Here is a 21125-nt window from a genome sequence, read left to right on the forward strand (position 1 = left end):
TACTGATATCGAGATAGGGTACTTCATTTTAGTTTGCTTCACATGAAGACCGGTGACCGAGCACTTCCTCTCTTGCGGAATAGCTGTGTCAATACGTACGACTTCAAGACGATTCAGTTGGTTGTCACTGAATTCAGATTAGATATGTCAAACCAAGGTAAACCAGAAGGACCTAAGTAGAGCATTGCTTTTCATCAGTACATCTGCAGGGATGTCTAGTACTGTATTTCCTCATATGTCTGTCATGGAGACCACGACTTTTTCACTTTTTTGCTTTTAAATTCTGCTGTGTTGTTGACAGGTGGATTCTGGATTTGATTCTGGATTTTTCGACCACGGCTCTTAACACTGCACTGCTCAAGGCCAAAAAGTAGATTTTATGGAGCAACCCCAACCCAACCGAGACATCTCAGCTGAAAAAAAAAATATGTTTCACATATCTCAGTAACGGTCTTTTAATTGCCTCTGTATGCTTTCCTGATAGGCTATCCTAAAATCTGACTCTTTAATTCTTAATGTAACAGTGTGCTTGTATTTCCAGGTGTTAGATTACCTTACAAGGCTTTAAATTACAATGGTTAATAATAATGCTTTTTATAAAGCTTTTGATGTGTGCTTCATTCAGAGGAAGAGAGAAGAATAGGTACCTGTTTCACGGTACATTATTACTTTTGGTACGCGCTAGGCCTCTCTCAAACTCGTACCGTGAGTAATAATGCACTGTGGCAGTTATCATCAGCGTAAGACGACTCCACACACAGGTCTGAGAGCTATAAACCGCCAAATGTTTTGAATATGAATGTTTTCACCATGACAACAAAATGTAATGTGCTTTTCATTACAGGCAAATGTTGTTCTCAAAATGTGTTACTGTTTTTTTTATGTATGGGCTACCGTGGTATGTAGGCTATAGCCTGTTCTCTTAGCAGTAACTCGATGTGTTTGTCAAAAGTAGTTTACTTTTGGATTATTTATTTTCAATAATATTTACTGTCTATTTGTGTGCATTCATTTGTGTGCATGTGTGTGAGTGAGCGAGAGAGAGAGAGAGAGAGACAGGGTGTGGAAGAGCCGGGGGGGGGGGGGGGGGTGCAGAGGTCAATGATTGTTTCTGATATCCCATCAAGTGTCTGAATAATTACTCATAAACATCAAATAAATGATAATATCATCAAAAATATTTTGTTTGAAAATACTGTGTGTGTGTGTGTCTTAATTCCTCAAAAGGTGTAATGGTGTCCGTTTGAATCACTGGATAAGAGTTCTTTAGAAAGAGGAAAGAAAGCAGGGATAAACGTGCTGATCAAGCATTCAGATATTGATTTTGTTTGGCAGCTGCTTACTGGAACGACACCGATGTATATATAATGTTAATTAAACGTATGAGGCAGCTAAAAAGAGGAACCAGCGTTAAAATTACGTCACCTAGTAACCATGTTTGTAGCAACCATCACACTTTAGAACAAGCTGTAAACACCTCTGCCTCGACATCGACAATAAAATCCGGCATGGACGAAGAGAAACACATGAGTCATTCTCGATTTGATAATAACGCACAGATTAAAACCAGCGACGTTTACAAAGTGGACAGAAATTTGCCTAAACGTTTTAACAACCCGGATTGCTTTCAAGGCTACAGGTAGGTTTCAGGGAGAACTCATGAGTTTCGGTTCTGATTGGCTCACCGTGCGGTGTCAGCAAATTAACTGACCGTTTTATTTTAATTGACCAGTTCAATCAATAAACCTGCGAGTCTGCTGTCGAGAGGGCATACCGAATGTTGCTTTCCACCACTTCAGTGTTTATGGACATCAGAGCTAATTTTATATGTTTTGAACGCTCCCAAGCCTCTGTTAGACCTATATTTAGAGGTCTTTTCATATGTTATATTACATTACATTATTTTCGGTTTGCTCTTTATAAAACCTGTTTTGGGTACTTTGTATGTAGTTTGGTTTGATTAGGCCTACTATTTTTTTACATTCTAATTTTAATGTATTATGTGTTTTCAGGCACACGCACGAACTACGTTTTTGCTCATATTTGAATTTAAACTGGTATAAATAATATCTTCATACTCATAATATGGGTATGTAAGGATGATTGACAGTTAACTCCACTAACAACTCCCGCTATGAGTGTAACCGCAATTTCCCTCCCCCTGTCCCATCCTTCTGTTAAATCTAGTTAGTTTAAAACTTGGATTACACTGTTATTAGTGCTGTGACTGTGTGAGTTAAAAATCTGTTTAAACTGTTATTCAAGTCACCTGACTGAAAATCTGTACTTACCGTTTCAGTAAGAAGGTGAAGCACCCTTTCTACCAAACAACAAACCAAACATATGGTAGCAAAAGGCCCACAGTACATGAGATGCCGGTGAGTCTGTCAAAATATTTTCTCACAGCTAAAACACAGATGGGATTGACCATCGTAAACCTCAGTCAAACTCGGTTAGATTATAGTTCGGCTAATCCGGAGTAAACACGGCCAATCTGAGGCCAAGGAACTGGATTAGGGCTCATCCTTCTGGCCTAAACTGGTGTGTTTTAATACAAACCAGTTGGCACTTAACTCAGAATTTGGGCCATTCTTTAATTTAAATACTTTACATTTTCAGGTACTCAGATTTGTTTGCGGCAGTTGTATTACTTAGCCCTTTCCTCCCCGTTTTTGTTCTTTTTCAGACGACTTTTAACGGAACTTATCGGAAGTTCTCGGAGCACCTTCTCAAAAGCGGCATGTACAGAGACAACGGTTTTAACACTGCCACAGATAAGAGTCGAATCTGTGGCCCCAACACGATCGCCATGTTTCACGACAGAATCAATTTTCACTATTCTTACCACGTTGATGGGAACAGCCAGTCTGAGTGAAGAGCTACGCTAATACAACGCATGCTTTCTCTACTCACGATTCACAATAATTAACTTATAACAAAACCAAACAAAACCCATCAGTTTCATTTGTGATTCAAATATGCAGAACTGGTCTTAAGATGGGACATAAACAACCTAAGGGAATAAGTTGTGCGCAGTTCTGCCACGTACACTGTTATGTTGTCAAAGAGTCGAGGATTTCTCCAGTATGCTTACTGCTGTTTAGGTGCAAACATAGTGAACATTAGTCAAATTATTTCAGTCTACACAGTGTTGCTGAGAAGTGGTGAGAGCCATCATTAATGCAGAATGGTATTAATGTTACCTCAATAAAGAGTCACAACGAAGTAACAGACCTGCAGCTGGAAGTGCCAATTATTATTATTTGTACTGTTCCTTTAAAGACTGAGGTAATTCCAATAGTGAATGTTGTTGTAAAGTTGAATAATGTCAAATGAACACTGAAAAGAGACATCTTGCAAATTTTCTTGACCACTGAATGACCAGAAAACAAAATTCCCAGTCAAAGATTCCCAGTCTCCACTGACAGTCTTAGAAAAAGCCATTCCTTAGGTGATGAATGTCATGAAGCACATTAAGGTAAAGATATTTGATTTTATTTGGTGTTAAGTGAAGTTCCACAACAGACCTGAACACAAATGTTCATTCATTTCTCATTCTCTCTCTCTCTCTCTCTCTCTCTCACTGTGTGATCTCCACTCCAAGTGGAAGCCATAAAACTATAAACCCTTGAGTTGAAAAGCACTTTAAACCGAAAGGTGGTGGTTTAGCAGATCGATATACAATCAAGCATGTTACAAACAATGCGTGGAGTTGAAACACTGACAGAAAGAATGACTGTGACAAACGGAATAAACGCCACAGGTCAATCAAACGTTTTCTTATCTTCCCCCCCAAAACTCAACCTGTGAGTGGTTTTGGGAGCATCACCGGAAACAGGACCGATTCTCTGTTGCTTACACTGAGGACAAAGGGCAATGGGCGAACAATATTAAGGTTTTGGTGTCATGGTTTTTTTTTTTGTTTTGTTTTGTTTTTTTTTTCCCTGTTTTCCCTTTAAGCTTGTGAGCAGCAGTGTGTTATTGTCCCGAGGGGCTGGATTGTCAAGTCCCCCAAAACCTCGACATTATTCATAAAGTAAAAAAGGCACTTCAAAACATTGTAACAAAAAAAATCCAGTGTATAATTTTGTACTTCCACTGTATACACTCATGTGATCATAAAATGGAAGGAATGCAAAGATTTGAGAAGTAAAAACCTGGACAAGTGACCTTTTTTTTTTTAAATAGTTTTGGAAACATCTCTCTCGCTACCACACATACAAAAGAAAAAAAAAAAAAGAGTAACAAAAAAGCTGGTTTCTATATAGCACACACAGGCTTAAGGTTTTCATGGAGCACAGAATAGGGAATCGTGGCAAATAAATTTCAGTTGCTCAGTCAGAAACTGAAATATTTTGCATAGGCAAGAAAAAAGTGGTTCCTTGAAAACAAACAAACAAAACAAAACACAAATATATAGAAAAATGAGTTCCTGTCCAAACGGACAGAGACCTTGACTTCGCTGAAGCCCGAAAGAAAGAAAAGAAAAGAAAAAAAAAAAAAAACAGGGTGAAAAAGATAAAGGAGAGTGAGGAACTTAAAAGCGAAAAGGCTTCCAAGTCAGCAGCAGCAGTCTGGTGCAGGGCAGTGCCCCAGTGGAATGGTGAAGCTGGGTAGTAGGCCTAGCTTGGCTGCAGGAGGAGAAGGGAGGTGTGCGTGTATGTGTGTGTGTGTGTGCGTGCGTGTGTGTATGTGTCTATAATTCCGTGTCCTGATAATTCTGTGTGTTAGCGTAATAGCCCCGCTTGGTCTGCTCGGACAGTTGTCTTCGGTAAGCTTCCTCCTCTTCCTCGCTGAGGCATGGTTGGCGGATCTCTGAGTACGGCAGCTTGGAGGTCACGGTCTGAGGTTCTGGCCTTGAACTAGAGCTGTTACACACAACACACACACACAACCACACACATGCTATTAGCCCAGTAATCCCATGCTGACTAATCTACAGCATATGTGTACTATTAAAGAAGACAGGCGGGACGGTGTAGTTCTTTGACAATTAGATGTATAAGCTGGAGTCTTGGGCATCTACTTTGACATGCCTTACTGCCCATGAACATCAGGCTCTTACCCAATAGGCTGTGGCCGACTGTGGTCCAGTTTCTGTGATTTTATTGGAACAGCATAAATGTCTGGGTGTTTCTGAGCTATTTCCAACTAACCAAAAAAAAAGGAAACATTTGTTAAGAGTTTGAAAAACAGATGCTTTTAAAATTACACAGCGACACTTTTAGAGGAGCGTAGAATCATTTTTGCATGCAAGTGCGCACACTCACACACACACACACACACACACACGTGCGCGCAGGCTCACCCTAGCACTCTGTGCCTCCTGGAGCTCCACCAGTCTCTGTGCTCGTGCGTAGTGGTCCAGTCGTTCGAACGCCTTCACCTTTCCCAGGAAGGATTTCTGGGAGGGGTCCTCAGGGCTTTCTGCCACTCCCTCATGTTCCCTGGGTGGCGGGACGTCCACCGTGGCTATGGGGTTTCGGGACATGTAGTAAGGTTTGAGGGCTACGGGGGGCGGGGGGGCTTTGTAACCCCCCGGCGAGTCCTGGCTGCGGGGGTGGTCGCTGCTTGCGGGGCTGCTGGAGTGAGAGTCGTAGGCGCGAGAGGGGTCGTAATGCCCACGCGGTGCCTCGTCTCGGGGGGGCATTTTTGCCTAAGAGAGGAAGACAGGGAGAGTCAAATGTCTATGTTTGGCCAAAAACAAAACTCATGTCCTCACTGCACATACAGAACAATCAGGGCCACGACACTGACTGCAAGCTCTACTCTGTGTGGAAACTACCACATACAGAACTTACTAATTAAACAGCTCTTATTTACCACAGGCTTCATTACATGAATATACTCTCTCAATGAGTGAAACCCATTACAGCACAAATGACTAACACTGTGTGTTACTGGTTTTGCAGTAAAACTAAATTCTTTAACTCACACTGCAGTCATCAGTGAATCATTTTGTAAACAATGACTGGCAACACCACAAACTGAAACAATTTATAGCACAAAACCGATGATCTACAGACACAGGAAACTAAGGACAAAATTCTCTGGGAAACAAACTGCCCCCCCTACTCTTGTTACATTGGGCCAGCGTGTGAGGGCTATTGAACGATATATATTTCCCAGAGAATTTGGCATTTTGAAGTTTGAAGTCTAGCTGTAAATAGTGGACTCTATATCAAGAACAGAGGTTCTGTTGAACAGAACTGGGCTCATGGGAGCTTTGGGATGTACCAGACAATTCCACTGAACTGCTGCGGGATGAGTCAGAACTTCGGGAAAAATGATTTCGCCAAAACAGACCATTCTTCAGATAGACGTAAGACAAGGCAGAGACGGGCAGCATGAGTAATGATGAGCATTTTTCTTTCACATGTATAACACATTAATCACTGGCATTTGCTTAAAATACTGAATTCTAGCCCTTCGCTGAGGTCAGGAGTGAGTGTTAAAACAATGCGTAAGCAAAAGAAATCTAATTTCTCTTACTTTTATCATCAAGGCCCTACATAAACAAATGACTAAATAAACAAAACATCTGAATACAAGTTATTCCAGCACCACGCTGCAACGTGTACCGGGCTCTGATGAGAACAAAATAAAAAAAAAAAACTTGTACTGTATCACACACAACTTACAAAAAGTTCAATATTTTTGACTACTCTCTAAATCTTAAACGTCTACATAATGTAAACAGCGTATGGTGACAGGCTAGAGAAAGGAAAATGTATTGGAGCTGGGAGCCTGTGGGGGGGGGGGGGGGGGGGGGGGGGGAATTCACCTTGGCAGGGTCTGGTAAAAAGGTGGACATTAGCGGTGGGGGGGGGCTGGCCTCGCTCAGCATCTCTCTGCTCCCGACTCGGCGGATACGTCCCCGGATCTCTGGACTGGACTTCCTGAGGATCTACGCAGCCATGCGGGGGGTTGAGGCCACATGCAGGAAAAAAAAAGGAGAAGAAGGGGAGGGGGCGGGGGGTAGCGTGCAGCAGGGAGGGAGTTTCTGATTAGATTATCGGCATCCATTCGAGAGAAACACAAACATTCTGCTGAGACTGAGAGTGGTGACTGAAGAAAAGCAGTAAAAAGATAGCATGCTGCTATATGCTAACACAGGCACATACAGAGACTTTCATTTACATTCTGCCCGATCAGAACATCACTGCCTTCCATAAGAGACGGAAGTGGAAATACTGAAATATGCATGTTTGTAATGCGTCTAAGCATACAGATGTAGAGTGCAAAACAAACTGGGAGAAACTCATCCATGCCTCAAACCTAGTCTTTAGCATGCACTGGTTTCTGATACAATGCTAAAGAGATTTTATTTCTTTTAAAGGCGGTCTTTTCAAATACAAAAGACATGCAAACACCTTGGTTTTTCATTTTGTTTTCATGCGTGGCATCTGTGCATCGCTTCGAAGAAGAGCCGGCAGTGTAATTACATAATGCAACAGCAGGGGGCAGAAGTACCCCCTTACTTTTCTTAACGTTTATATGGCTTTTTTTTCCCCTACAAGAAGGTAAAAAAATTCTAATGACCTGCTTTGTATACTGTTGCCTGAAATACTGATGACTGAAATACTGATGTGTGATCATTCTGTGTGTTTTCACACAGCCAAGCAGACATCAAGCAACATCACGTTACAGTCCATTTAAATGTGTGAGTGTGTGTGCGCGTGTGTATGTGTATGAAGTATGTGTGTGTGTGTGTGTGTGTGAGTGAGTGTGAAAGAGAGAGGAAGACTGTATAACTTCAGCCCCTGTTTCCCCTGCGCCCTGACCTCCTCAGTGAGATGGCTGATAGCAGAGACATTTTGCTGAGCTGAGCTGGGCAGGGCAAGTGTGAAACGTTTGCGCGTGTAAATGTTTGTGTGTGTGTGTGTGAGAGAGAGAGACAGCCCGTTCCCATTCTAAATTCCTATGACATGATTTATTTTGGCAGCTAGTATATACACACTTCTGTGCATGTGTGTGAGTGCGTGTGTCTGTGTATGAAAACATTCCCAAACTCCTCCAATCTGAGATGGGAAGAGGCTGAGTGCAAAAGCAGCATTTTTGTATAAGTGTGCGTGTGTGTGTGTATGTGTGTGTGTGTGTGTGTCTATGTGCGTGTGTGTGTCTGTGTGTGTGTGTTCTCTAACCTCCTCTGGCATGACTGGCTCAGAGGAACGGCTGATAGCCGACACACGCTGGCGGTCCAACGGTTCGTCCAACTCATTGTCTGTGTAAGCCCCACCCTCGTCGGCCGTGTCATCATAGTCGCTGGCCAATCGGCTGTCCATGCTCAGGTAGTCGGCACTCATGGCCGACAAGTACGACATACGGTCGTCGTGTAGGTCAAGGTCCCCCTCCGTCCCTTCCAGCTAAAAGAGACACATGATGGATCTTTGTACAGAGAGGAGGCAGAACAAAAACAAAAACAAAAAAAAGAATCCAGCTGTAGAGAGCCACCAAAGAAAGATGAACAGTAAAAGCACAGAAAAAAACCACAGAGACAGAACTAATGATGATGTGGCCTGAATTAGCTTTAGCCGTTAGCATTAATCCCATTAGCCATCAGCTGACGAATACTCAAAGTATTGTAATGTAATGTAATGTGATCTAATACTTCAAACAGATGTGTAAGACTTCAAGCTAATCAGGCCACTGTTATCTAAAGAAGAAAGCATGCACTAGAAGGATTCTATGATTAGCTAAAGCAGGAGAGGTCGTGAAATAGTCTAGAATGAAGAAGGCCAAGTGGCGGAAAAGGGAAAAGAGGGTAACAGGTTTGAGATGTTCACGGTGGAGTTCCAGTTTTGGTTGTAGAGGTCTGGAGTTAGAGCACCAGACTGTCAGTTGGTTTTACCTTCCCCTCGGACACCCACACCGCCTGCGTCTGCTGCTGGCGAATAATATCCTTCACGCTGCCGTACCAGGCGTCGTTAGCCGAGTTCAGATCGATAACAGCTGTGGAAAGATGAAAGAGAGGAGGGGGGAGGAAAAGGTTTGAGTTTTCAATTACAGTTGACCGACTGCCCTCCGTGCTCACTTTATACTGATTGTTTTATTTAGCTGTGTTTCCATTCGAAGGATGCGATGAGGTCGTAATTTTTGCTAAAGATGTTGAACATGTATCAGCGTCAAACCTACTATATTTTCACAATGAGCAGCAAAAAATTTATTCTGCCACAGACAGTCTCAATCTATTCACAGAGCACCCATAATTACAGCTGTTTTCTATGCAGCCTCTGAGTAAGGAAACAGATCCCAAACACTTAACTTAAAATAACGGCAGTAAAAGATTAATCAAGCGCTATAGATCAGGGCTACACCAAATGCGCGAAACACCTGACAGTTAGGCTCTGAGAAAGATTGATGGAGCCCCGGGGTGTTGGGGTGGGGGTTACGCGTTCTCTCTGTAAACTGACCAGTGAAAAGATGTGAGCAGGTTTTCCTGAGCTTCACAGCCTGGTCGAAAAGTTTGCGGGCGCTCCGGTTGGATCCGGGGATGACTCTCTGGCGCATGATCTTGACCCCGTTCTTACTGTCTGGGTTGAAAAGGATGACAATAGGGTACCACTGTGTGTAGTTCAGAGTGTCCACAGCTTTTGGGGTCACGTCCAGGAGCGCATGTTTGTCCTGAAATTTCAGAAACACAAAAAAGGTCTTCATTCTCACTTGAAATTGTGGGTGTAGGGATTATGCAAAAGGAAACTGAAGAAAAACAGTCATCTCACTGGTAGACTCAAACACAGCTTAATATGTATTAGAAATGTGGAACTTTTTAACATTAAAGTCCATTTTCTAAATAGCAGCTCCATCTAATTAGTCCAATGAATGTGTGTGTGTGTGTGTGCCCGCGCGCATGTTTCACCTGTTCGATGATCTGGCGAATAGTGTTGAGGCGGACCACACCAGACGACTTCTCTGACCCTGCGTCTTTGGGCTCAGTTTCTGTGAAATGAAAGGGGGAGACAGAACCGAATTATTTCCATGGCGACGGATTATATTTCTGATTCAGCAAACGGCCCTATTTCACAGGTTTGGACTCATAGTAACAACACAGCAGCACATACAGGGATTAGCCAAGATATTTATCATGCAATGACCATGTTTTAACTATTCCAACAATTTCAATTAATCCATGGCTCTTTTTTTTTTTTTTTTTACTTTGGATACTGTTTCATGTAACTTGATGTTCTAAAGGTTTCTCTAGTACAGATATCTAGATTTGCAGTCAAATCAACATGAAGGATAAACGTTTCTTAGAAAAGGTTCTTACGAAGGGTTTGGCAAACCCCTCTTGGCTGCGGATTAAAAATGCAGGATATTATTGATGGAACTGCAGTAGGAAAGAAGCTCTCCACTCACTGGCAATGACAAACTCATCGGGGAGTTCGGTGGCCAGCTTGTTACTGGCAGCATCAGCAATTGGTCCAAACAGTACCACAGGTCTCCTAAAACCCGCTGTGGAAGAAAAAAAATTCCTTTTTATGTGCTGATCACATTTATACCCTCACGTAATATGCATCAAGAACAAAGAACAAATTAGTTTAATATTTCTGTTAAGCATGAACCAATCTTTGGCGAGATGGGGTGACATTTATGACAGAAGTTTGTAAGAATATTGTCATACATGTTATGTATAGTATAGGCTACGGCACAAAATGTCAGTTATACTTTTCAGAGGTAAAGCCTGTCCAGAATTTGGGAGAATCAGTAGAGATAATCACAGACAGTACTCAACCTCTGAAGGGCAAGACTTTTCTACAGTATATAAGACACCAATTTGTCCAGGTGTAAAAACAACTACTGCCCCCTACAGATTTCCATCATCACTACAGCTCTTCCACAAATGCAGTACGCTCACACGTCTGCTGCATGGAACCTTCCTTCACGATATTAAAATGATGGATGTTGAGGCGTGGATTTTAGGCTTCGCTGCATTTTATTGGGCTATTCATACTGACTGTTCTATCAATAACCCGTCCGGAAAATGACTGACGGTCCCGGTATGATTTCTGGAATGTTCTCGGGACCCCGTTAATGTGTCGCGGTCCATCGGCGCAATAATTACGTGGTGTGTCTTTCCTTTCCTCTCTCTGGAGTTATTTACCTTCTCTTAGCACCACTCTCTCGTAGGCGGGGAAACGGGTGGACAGGGCGGCTGAGGCGCTCATTTCCTCTTTGCTCTTGCGTATGTCTTTTTTCTTACTGGCCCTCTGGCCACGCAGCCTCCAGAAGTCTGCCCTGTCACTGCTACAGCCCTTATGAGAGACCTGCACGTTGGCCATCTGCTCCGCTCTGCTCATTAACAGGGAGAGAGAGAGAGAGAGAGAGAGAGAGAGAGAAGATAAGAGTAGGTTGAAGACATACGGCGGGTCTGTTTCAGGTAAGCCTGCAGCATGTACACAACTGCTTTGTGTTTAGTCACTGACAAAGCCTGTGATTGGTCAAGATGTAAATTTCATATGAGTACCAGTCGTATTTTTATACAGTCATATCCTGCCATTATCTGCTACATGTTTGCAACTGAAGAGAACTGCCCAAAGTTAAGGAGGAGATGCTTAAAAGTGATACACAAGATTTATTCACCTTAATAACACAAAATAAATGAATTCATAAACAAGATAAATGGTTAGTGCTCCTGCTCTATACCTGTGAGAAAAGTCGGTAACGAGGTATCACTAAAGCCAAAAACAGTATTATGGCAAGACTCAGACATATCCTCTACACACACAGGCACTTAAACATTACCCAAATTTACCCATGATGCACGCTGAGACCTCCGTCTGAAAGATGCTTGGCCCCTCTGCTCACCTGCTCTTGTTGGGAATGATGCCTTTCTCCAGCAGCTGGTTGTCTTTGCCCATGCGAATGGCCAGCCAGTTACCCAGTTTGCCATCGTATAGGGTGTCCACCACCTTAAAGATCTCTCCTCGCCCGAAAGCCAGACTCTGCGGAAGTTCCTTCTCAAACTCGAAGTGCGTCCTGATGAAGAACGAGTCCCCACGGCCCGACACCAGGATGTCTTCATAAACTAGGACATAAGAGAGAGAGAGAGAGAGAGAGAGAGAGAGAGAGAGAGAGAAAAGAAAGAAAGGATGCTTTTCAGTTTCTCAGCCGAATTTAGAAATAGACAGCATTGCCAAAGAAAAAAAAAAAATCCACGAAAGCGTGGCAGGGCAGGGTGTGTTTGGCAACGAGCTGCGGGATCCGGTTTGGACGGGACAGTCAGGGATTTTACAGTCCTGTACATTCACTTTCTCACGACAGTCACTGGGCACAAAGCCAGCACCTTTCTCTTTAACCCAATGGGCAGCATTTCCAATGACCTCTTATGTAACAATACTTAATAACAAGTAACATTTATGTTTTGGAGAAGAAGAAGGGGGCTTGGAGCTCACATGGATACACGCTCACAAGCAACAGAGATTTGTTGCTGGTGTTCCTGAATAGTTCCACTTCAGGGACTCTTAGGTTCCATCCCTGAGATGAGAGTGAGTTGACTTGAGAGTGCCAACCTGAGTGAAGCCGGCGGGTGGGGTTTAAAATCAGATGGCCCATGTTAACCACGTGTGTTAGTGGTGTCAGGATCTTGATTAAACCTGTGTTGTCCGAGTGCCGTTCGTTTTGATCGAGCACAAAACCAATGAGCTTCACATCAGTGCCAAACATCAGAGTCATTCGCCTGGGATGTGTTACAAAGAGGTAGACGCTGAGAAACAGAGCGAGAGAAGAGGAAAGAGAGGGAGAGAAAGGGAGAGAGTAACAGACAGACAGAGAAAGAGAAAGAGAAAGAGAAAGAGAGAGAGAGAGAGAGAGAGAAAGAGAAAGACGAGAGAGAGAGGGAGAGGGAGAGAGAGAGAGAGATGGGGGTGGAAGAAAAATGGGAAAGAGGTTGAGAGGGAGAGAGGGAGAGAGAGAAGGAAGAGAGAGGGAGAGAGAGAGAGAGAGAGAGAGAGAGAGAGAAGGAAGAGAGAGGAAGAGAGGAGGAGAGGACAGGGAGGAGGGTGATAAAGGGGGGAGCTGACAGCAGAGGTCACTGCTGCCCGTCCTTGTCGCTCTGTGTAATCGAGTGGTGTGGAGACAGGGAGGCAAAGTTTGGTTGGCTTCCAAATTCAATAGCAGCACAGCCCTACAACTCCAGCGGCTCATCTTACACAGAGTGTCCCTGCTCATAGATCAGCTCTCTCAACACACACAGCCACATAAGGCCCCTCTTTCTAACCCTCTCACCTACTGCCATACAGATCAGCCCTCACAGAAGAAGAGAAAGAGAAAGAGAAAAGAGAAGAGGGGGAAGGAGAGAGAGAGCGAGAGAGAGAGATGTGCTTTATGTACATACATATATGTACATGTGTGTCCATATGAAGGTCTGTATATGTGTATGTGTGTGTGTGTGTGTGTGTGACGGGGTTGGCTAAGCCAAAAACTGGCTGCAACTGGTTTCTTTAGTTGCCCATGGGCAACAAGCTGGTGCTGCTGTCATCACTTGAACACAAATCCGTGTGTGTGTGTGTGTGTGTGTGTGTGTGTGTAAGAAGAGAGAGAGCGAGAGATAGAGAGGCGGGTGAAAGCAGGGACTATTTACAGAGACTGGACTCAGGCCAGACCAGCAGCGAGTGAAGCGTTACACCAGATACCAGTAGAGCTCCAGTTTGGAGAATTCAGGCCACTGTGGGTCGGCTTAGTTCCCGGTTTGACTACTGCACTTCCTCACACGACCCCAAACAGATCAAACCTACCCCCAGTACAGATCATCTGCCCAAAATACAACTTGACAAAAATAGCCCTCTGTGTGTACGCAGGGACAGCGAGTTATGCAATTAGCATTTTTCAATTATAAATAGCAATAAAAAACATGAATCTGGGACATTTAGAAAAGCCGCTTCGTCTGTCTGAGATGATTATGACGCGCACTCCAAAAATCATCCAGGGACATCATCATAAAATATATCACACAAAAGATTTGACAAACGCGGACAGTGTGAACACAGACAAAATCAAACAGATGAAAGTCAGGCAAAGTTTTTGATGTGCAGATGACACGCGGCCTGTGTTTTAATCTAGCACTGCAGCGGTGATGGCTTCTCCTCATGTGTCTTACCGTCGGCTTTGTTCTGGGCCAGGATGGTGACGGTCTCACCCTTTGGAATCTCCAACAGGAAAAGAACTGCCTCCTCACGGACGATACCCCGGAAATCCACGCTGTTCACCTTTAGGGAGTCCAAACATAAACACACACGCACGCACGCACACACATAAATGCAGTGTACACTGATGGCGCAGAAACCTGATTAAACACAATAAAACATTCACACGCGTGTAAGACGCATGTGTGTGTGTGTCAAATGTTGCCTAGGTTGTTGCCTGTTTTCTGTGGTGATCTAACTCTATGAAGGGAGCAGAAGGAGAACAGTTGTGTCTAATACACTGACAGAGTCCAGGGGCAGCTGGGTGTGACCACAGCCTTGGACATCTCCCTGCCGCTTGTTATTTCTGTGCCAGAGAATTCCAACGCTGGTCCTCACATTTGCAGGCACCAATAATGAGGATATTAGAGCTATCCTTAGAGAGAAGGCAGATGGCTCTTCAATGAGCACAGACCTTTGACCCGAACCATAACTGAGCCGTCATTAATCAGAATGTGTCCAATGAACATGCTGACAAAGGAGACAGAATAGCATTCTGACAAACTCATAGAGTTAAAAACAGCTAGAGGGTGGGAGCTGGTTACTGATAAGTAAATTCCATTCATGGCCATTTGGTCTTTTTAAGGTGCAGGTCTTTGCTTTTTGGCATTGTATTCACAAGTAGCAGTGTGTTCCTAGCCTTAGTCTAAACTAGGTTAAAACATTGGAGAAGAAACGTGAGTCCTTCAAAACAGACCCAATATTCTATAACAGTCCCTCTTTTATGACAGAGGCACCAAAGGCAGGATAAGCGGAGATCCCTCTGGATGTTTTAAACTCTATGGCTTAAATCGACTTGCCGACGGTGCCAAGAGAGGGCGAGTTTAATGAGAGGAACCTTCATGATCTGATCTCCGACACGCAGGCCCTCCTCCTCGGCGGGACTGCCCTCCTGCACGCCGGCGATGAAGATGCCCACGTCGTTGCCCCCCGCCAGCCGCAGCCCTACGCTCTCGCCCTTCTGGAAGCTCACCATTACCGTGTTAGGCCTGCCAGAGGAGGACAGGGAGACAGGGCACAGACTGTTAGTCTGAGACGGAGAAAGGGGAGCAGTTTTACGCCGTGTGACAAAGCGCCGACGCTTTCACAGCAGCAGTCGCAGTGCTCTTCTCTCATACACACACACACACATAGACACACACAGACACGCACGTGCGCGCACACACACACACACACACACACACACACACACACACACACACTGTTCCTCAGATCTGTTCAAAAATTATGGAAATCGAGAAGTGGTTTTGACACAATTTCCATAAGGTAGAAAAATATATACGTATATATTCAACTTTATACAAGCAGACGCAAACATGCACATGGACATACACACACACAGACACACACACACAAGAGGTAAATATCAAACATTTCTTGAAGAGGGAAATCATATACACATTGGTGACATGTAATTAACAAATTAACAATTAACTGACAGCCCTTAAAAAAAAAAACAAACAATAAATAAATCAGCTAAAACACATGTTTAGACGCATGTGGAGTATGCACCAACATCATTTTTTCACAACTTCACTAAAACAAAGTCCTATTTTGAATTACAGATGAGTTTGGCCGCACCGGGGCAAAGCGAGCTAAACCAGCTCCTGTGTCCAAGACAAAAGCAGCTGAGTCAGCAAACACAGGAGCCCAAAATAAACCTCCTCCACCTCCCAGTGGACGGCAGCCACAGCCCCCACAGCAGCTACAGCCGTCACGGTAGCCACGGCAGCAGGCTCCTCCAGCCTCATGAATATGGACGACACCCAACCACACACGGCCCGCTGTTAACAGAGAGGACACGACCCGCGGCCCACCGTTAAGAGAGAGGAGACGACCCGCGGCCCACCGTTAAGAGAGAGGAGACGACCCGCGACCCACCGTTAAGAGAGAGGAGACGACCCGCGACCCACCGTTAAGAGAGAGGAGACGACCCGCGGCCCACCGTTAAGAGAGAGGACACGACCCGCGGCCCACCGTTAAGAGAGAGGACAGGACCCGCGGCCCACCGTTAAGAGAGAGGACACGACCCGCGGCCCACCGTTAAGAGAGAGGACACGACCCGCGGCCCACCGTTAAGAGAGAGGAGACGACCCGCCGCCCACCGTTAAGAGAGAGGACACGACCCGCGGCCCACCGTTAAGAGAGAGGACACGACCCGCGGCCCACCGTTAAGAGAGAGGAGACGACCCGCGGCCCACCGTTAAGAGAGAGGACACGACCCGCGGCCCACCGTTAAGAGAGAGAGGAAACGGAAGAAGGTGGGGGTGTGTGAGGAGGTATGCGGATGCTGAACCCCACCACACACACACACACACATGCAAATACACACACACACACCCCCCTCCATGTCCTTGTGTCACCCCTCCCTCCCAGTGGGCTCACGGTATAATCTTCCCCCCACAGTCCAGGTGTGTTTAATACGTTGGTGACAGAGGTAGCTCTGTGGGTGGCTGTTAAAACCTTAACACTGTCTCATCGCTGCACTGGCCCTACATGGCTCTCAGTTCAGTTTGAAGCAGACAGGCTTTGGCTTATTCACCGCACTGTGCAATGTTTGCTCAAGGGTCAAAGATAAAATTTAATCTTCCATATTTACATACCCGTATGTAGCTTCGTCCTCAGGGCTTGGCCGCAGCAAGATTTTTGGCGTTGTCTTGATCACTGAGGACATTGAAAAAAAAAAATCAGAAAAAAACATCTGGATTATCTAGAGTACAGTATCACATTCCTAGTAATAAGTTAATCATTTTAATATATTCTAATAAATAATAAGTTATAAGTGCCGATGAATTAGACTACACGGACCACTCTAAGCTGGTAAGATTCAACAGTAATAACACATGTTCAGTTTTTTACTTCAACTAATCACAGCAAATTCAATGTTCCCCTTTTAATCAAGATATGATGCGTTATTCCGTATCCAATATGATTTTAATCAAGATATGACGTATTATTCTTATCCAATATGATTTTAATCAAGATATGATGTATTATTCTTATTCAATATGATTTTAATCAAGATATGATGTATTATTCTTATCCAATATGATTTTAATCAAGATATGACGTATTATTCTTATTCAATATGATTTTAATCAAGATATGATGTATTATTCTTATCCAATCGGATTTTAATCAAGATATGATGTGTTATTCTGTATCCAATCTGATTTTATATCAAGATATGATGTGTTATTCCATATCCGATATGATTTTGATCAAGATATGATGTCTTATTCCATATCCAATATGATTTTAATCAAGATATGATGTATTATTCTGTATCCAGTATGATTTTAATCAAGATACGATGTGTTGTCCTGTATCTAATATGATTTTAATCAAGATATGATGTGTTATTCCATATCCAGTATGATTTTAATCAAGACATGATATACTATTCTGTATCCAACATGACTGTAATCAACTCATGAAGTATTATTCTTATCCAGTGTGATTTTAATCAAGATATGATGCCTTATCCTGTATCCATCAAGATTTTAATCTATATATGATGTATTATTCTTATCAAGTATGATTTTATATGATGTGCTACTCTGTATCTAATGTGATTTTAATTAAGATATGATGTCTTATCCTGTATCTAATATGATTTTTCCCACAGGGCCTGCCAGGTTCTAAACATGCAACTTCACAGGTGCTGCTCTTGATGTAAGATATGGTTTTAATGGATCTTAACACTGCTTAAAGTTTCCTCTGTGTTATATCATTAATCTGAAAGCTCCTGGCAGCCGTAGCTAGTGGTCAGACTGTATTAGGACAGCCCTTTCCAGCAGGAGCGTGCAGGGAGCTTTAATAGGACACGTTCAGTACCTGGAGGCTCCAGCGTCTGCGGCTGCGGCTGCGGCTGCGCTCTCTCCTCCTGGGCTGTGGGCTGCCCCTCTGGTGCCCTAAGGGGAGAGGGTGTGGGGACAGGCTTGGGCAGTCTGCTCTGAGGATCCTCCCTGGAGTAAGGAAAAAAACAACAGCAAACTCTAAACTTAAAAATCACATCAAACAGCATTACTGCAGAGGACTTCACAATGACACTGTTACGTGCTTATTGTTATTATTATTATTATTATTATTAATTTTATTATTATTATTAATAACAGTATTAGTAGTAATCATTGGCATCTTGAGAATCTTATTGTAGAAGCTTATTGTATTTCAGTTTGTTTAGTTTTCAACGTATAGCTGGTCATTTGTGTGCAGTGAAATAAAAAAAGAGCAGCGTTAGATACACGAGCGAGATGAGATAGGTTAACCTTGGGTTCTCTCGCGGTATGTCATTAGATGAGTGGGAGGAGAGGTCAGACTGCCGTGACCTTTGGTCATCCTGAGGGGAGTAGGAATGGTACGACTCCATTTCAGAGATATCTGCAAACGAAACACAGACGGATGGGAGTTCAGAGGTGGTTGAGCTTCTGATAATAACTCATCTGCTCCAACAAAAAAAAGCTGAGACCCAAGAAAAAAAAAAACAAAAACAAAAAACAGGATTTAGTGTCCCCATAACCACAGAACTCAGGCCTTAATGTCACAGTGCGTCTGAGAGAAGTTAGTAACATCTGCCCCATCATAACACAGCCATAAAACCACACGATAAACCGTAGAATTCAAAATATTATAATTAACCATCATTACGCCATTTTAGTGTGTCCGTGCATGCAATCTTGCATTTCTCCATAAACATGTCTAATGCAAAAAATGAGTTATTTTCAAAACAGTCTTAACTCTTTATGCTGTAAAATAAGATTACTGTACAAATGGCGACACGTAATTTTATGACCAACATAAACAAGTGTACTGCTGAAGTTGAGGGCTGTGTTATAAAGAGGCAGAGAAGAACGAAACACTTGTGAGAAGTGGATGGAAACCTAAGAGAACCAGACACCCTCTGAGTCCAACATGAGAAGTGAGTGAGAAACAGATGAGAAAGACAGACTGCTACAGAAAACTGTCCCAGTCACCCATGTCATTAAGAAACCGCATCAACTCACATGTATTCCTTAGGTATTGGTCCAAAGCAAATCATGTTATACACACACTGCCAAATCAGATTATTTTTTTCCCCATTTTTAGATTTCAATTTGTTTGTTTTGACAGAGAATGTAAGAGTAACACTTAGACCAGGACAGTTGAAGAACATTTTCATTAATCTGCAAAAGGTTAAATCCATGAAGACGGACACCCAGCCATTCTGATCAGTAGTGTCAATCATTCTGAGAGAGAGAGAGAGAGAGAGAGAAAGAAAGAGAAAGAGAAAGAGAAAGAGAAAGAGAAAGAGAGAGAGAGAGAGAAAGAGAAAGAGAAAGAGAAAGAGAGAGAGACAGAAAGATACAGAGAGACTAAGAGGCAAGAAGTGAGTCAGTTACTGTGTTTTTTTTGCTGGTGAGTCTAAGTGCATGTTCAGGGCTCTTCACAGTGCCGGTGGCCAGCAGTGCAGCATGCCTGTTCAATCTTCAATCTAAAATAAGACTCCACGGAAGAGCATATGACACAAATAAACCAGGCCCCGGCCGCCTGTTAACACAGCAGCCAGGAGTGTGAATGATGCACAGGGCTGGAGGACTAACAGAAGTGTGCTGAGACAGAACAAAGTGGGCACTAGCAGAATATAAATAAAGATTCAGAGCTGAAAAATGGGGGAAAGAAAAACATAAAAGTTTTTGGAGTTTAAAAAAAAAAACAAAACATAAAGTTCCGGAAGTGTGACAGATACAAGTGAAGGGGGTATTTTTCAGTGTTTGTGTAAACAGGATATTCTCTGAGCTGGAGGGGAGGAAATCTAGGATAATTTGGCATCATTATCCAGAGGGAAAGGGTGAAATTACAGGGTGTCTCCTCTGGGAGAGGCCCAAACCACACAGAGACAGCAGCTGTACACACACACACACACACACACACCCCTCCACTGTCCTCAATGACAAGGCAAAGGCCTTTGGGTAAGGTCAACACTCCATTTCTTTCACTATCCTACAACACACACACACACACACACACACACTCAGACACACACACGTACACACACGCACACACACACATGTGCTCGCACACGCAAACACACTCGCACACACACACACACACATTCAAACAGAGGAAAGACAGAGGAGGGAATGAGAAAGAACAATGTTAAGCATTCAGACAACAATCTAAACACACACACATGCATGCATGCACACCCACGCACTAACAGACACGCACACACTCAAACAGAGAGAGAGGGAGGGGGGGGGGGGGAGAGAGAGAGGGAGAGAGAGAGGAGAGAATGAGAGAGAACAATATCAAGCATTCGGCCAACAATCTAAACACACACACACACACACGCACGCACACACAGGCTTCAGACAGACAGTGCAGAAATCTCCTCTCTGTTACAGATTATCCCTCTGTGTGAGTCTCAGTCGGATGGTCTGGATTACGAGGTCAGAGGTCGACGCACATAAAAACTCCTCCTCTTGATTACACATTCTCACATCCTCATGATCCCTGGCCTTTGGGACAAGACCCCCTGTTTCACAGTGAAATCACGCAGAGTGCAGCAAACATCTCCAGTTTTCACACTCACATACAGTTATTTATTCTGCACTTATTCAGATCCATTTTCAAATTCACTCAGACGGATTCACTCACTGTCTTAGACACACAGTTATGAAAATGAACTTGAGGTAGACAATGAAAATGAAATAGACAACAGCATGACTCAAACTGTCACAACACCAACAGACTAAGATACACACACGAACATACAGTACTAAAACAAGACACTCAAATGTTTCAGAAATTGGCATTAAACAAATCTATAAAATAAAGAAGATATGGAGAAATACAGTAGTATGCTCTGTAAAGCAATTTCTCTATAGTTTCAGTCAAAACAGACAAGTACAACAGCAAGGCTAAATCTGGCCTGGAGTCACCACCATGTCAACATATCAGTAA

The 21125-nt window shown here is 43.4% G+C and overlaps 2 protein-coding genes across 2 annotated transcripts in view; one reads left to right on the forward strand and one right to left on the reverse strand.

Annotated features, from left to right (window-relative positions):
• Window positions 1-1508: 1508 nt before the first annotated feature.
• pierce1 (piercer of microtubule wall 1) lies at window positions 1509-2875 on the forward strand. The gene is made up of 3 exons (XM_030764784.1): window positions 1509-1639; window positions 2300-2378; window positions 2687-2875. The coding sequence occupies exons 1-3, from the start codon at window positions 1509-1511 to the stop codon at window positions 2873-2875; spliced, it is 399 nt and encodes a 132-aa protein (XP_030620644.1).
• A 1322-nt stretch (window positions 2876-4197) lies between these two features.
• The window catches only part of tjp2b (tight junction protein 2b (zona occludens 2)), a 42486-nt gene continuing 25558 nt past the window's right edge, over window positions 4198-21125 (reverse strand). The window contains exons 8-23 of the mRNA XM_030766852.1: window positions 18452-18563; window positions 18018-18148; window positions 16784-16844; window positions 15019-15169; window positions 14096-14204; window positions 11806-12025; window positions 11102-11289; window positions 10357-10452; window positions 9860-9939; window positions 9414-9624; window positions 8852-8952; window positions 8145-8366; window positions 6785-6907; window positions 5309-5656; window positions 5066-5151; window positions 4198-4868 (exon numbers count right to left, since the gene is read on the reverse strand). Of these exons, the coding sequence (XP_030622712.1) occupies window positions 4697-4868; window positions 5066-5151; window positions 5309-5656; window positions 6785-6907; window positions 8145-8366; window positions 8852-8952; window positions 9414-9624; window positions 9860-9939; window positions 10357-10452; window positions 11102-11289; window positions 11806-12025; window positions 14096-14204; window positions 15019-15169; window positions 16784-16844; window positions 18018-18148; window positions 18452-18563 (2411 nt within the window). The 3' untranslated portion in view covers window positions 4198-4696. The remainder of the gene's footprint in view (window positions 4869-5065; window positions 5152-5308; window positions 5657-6784; window positions 6908-8144; window positions 8367-8851; window positions 8953-9413; window positions 9625-9859; window positions 9940-10356; window positions 10453-11101; window positions 11290-11805; window positions 12026-14095; window positions 14205-15018; window positions 15170-16783; window positions 16845-18017; window positions 18149-18451; window positions 18564-21125) is intronic.

The sequence above is a fragment of the Chanos chanos genome, chromosome 1 (genome assembly GCF_902362185.1).
Source record: "Chanos chanos chromosome 1, fChaCha1.1, whole genome shotgun sequence".
In the NCBI taxonomy this organism is placed as follows: Eukaryota; Metazoa; Chordata; class Actinopteri; order Gonorynchiformes; family Chanidae; genus Chanos; species Chanos chanos.

What these genes read in the sequence shown, in the direction of transcription:
- pierce1 (XM_030764784.1), top strand. Translation starts at nt 1,509, where the DNA reads ATGGACGAAGAGAAACACATGAGTCATTCTCGATTTGATAATAACGCA. An exon ending in GATTGCTTTCAAGGCTACAG is followed by an intron (nt 1,640 to 2,299) that starts GTAGGTTTCAGG and finishes TTACCGTTTCAG; the next exon opens with TAAGAAGGTGAAGCACCCTT. An exon ending in CCACAGTACATGAGATGCCG is followed by an intron (nt 2,379 to 2,686) that starts GTGAGTCTGTCA and finishes GTTCTTTTTCAG; the next exon opens with ACGACTTTTAACGGAACTTA.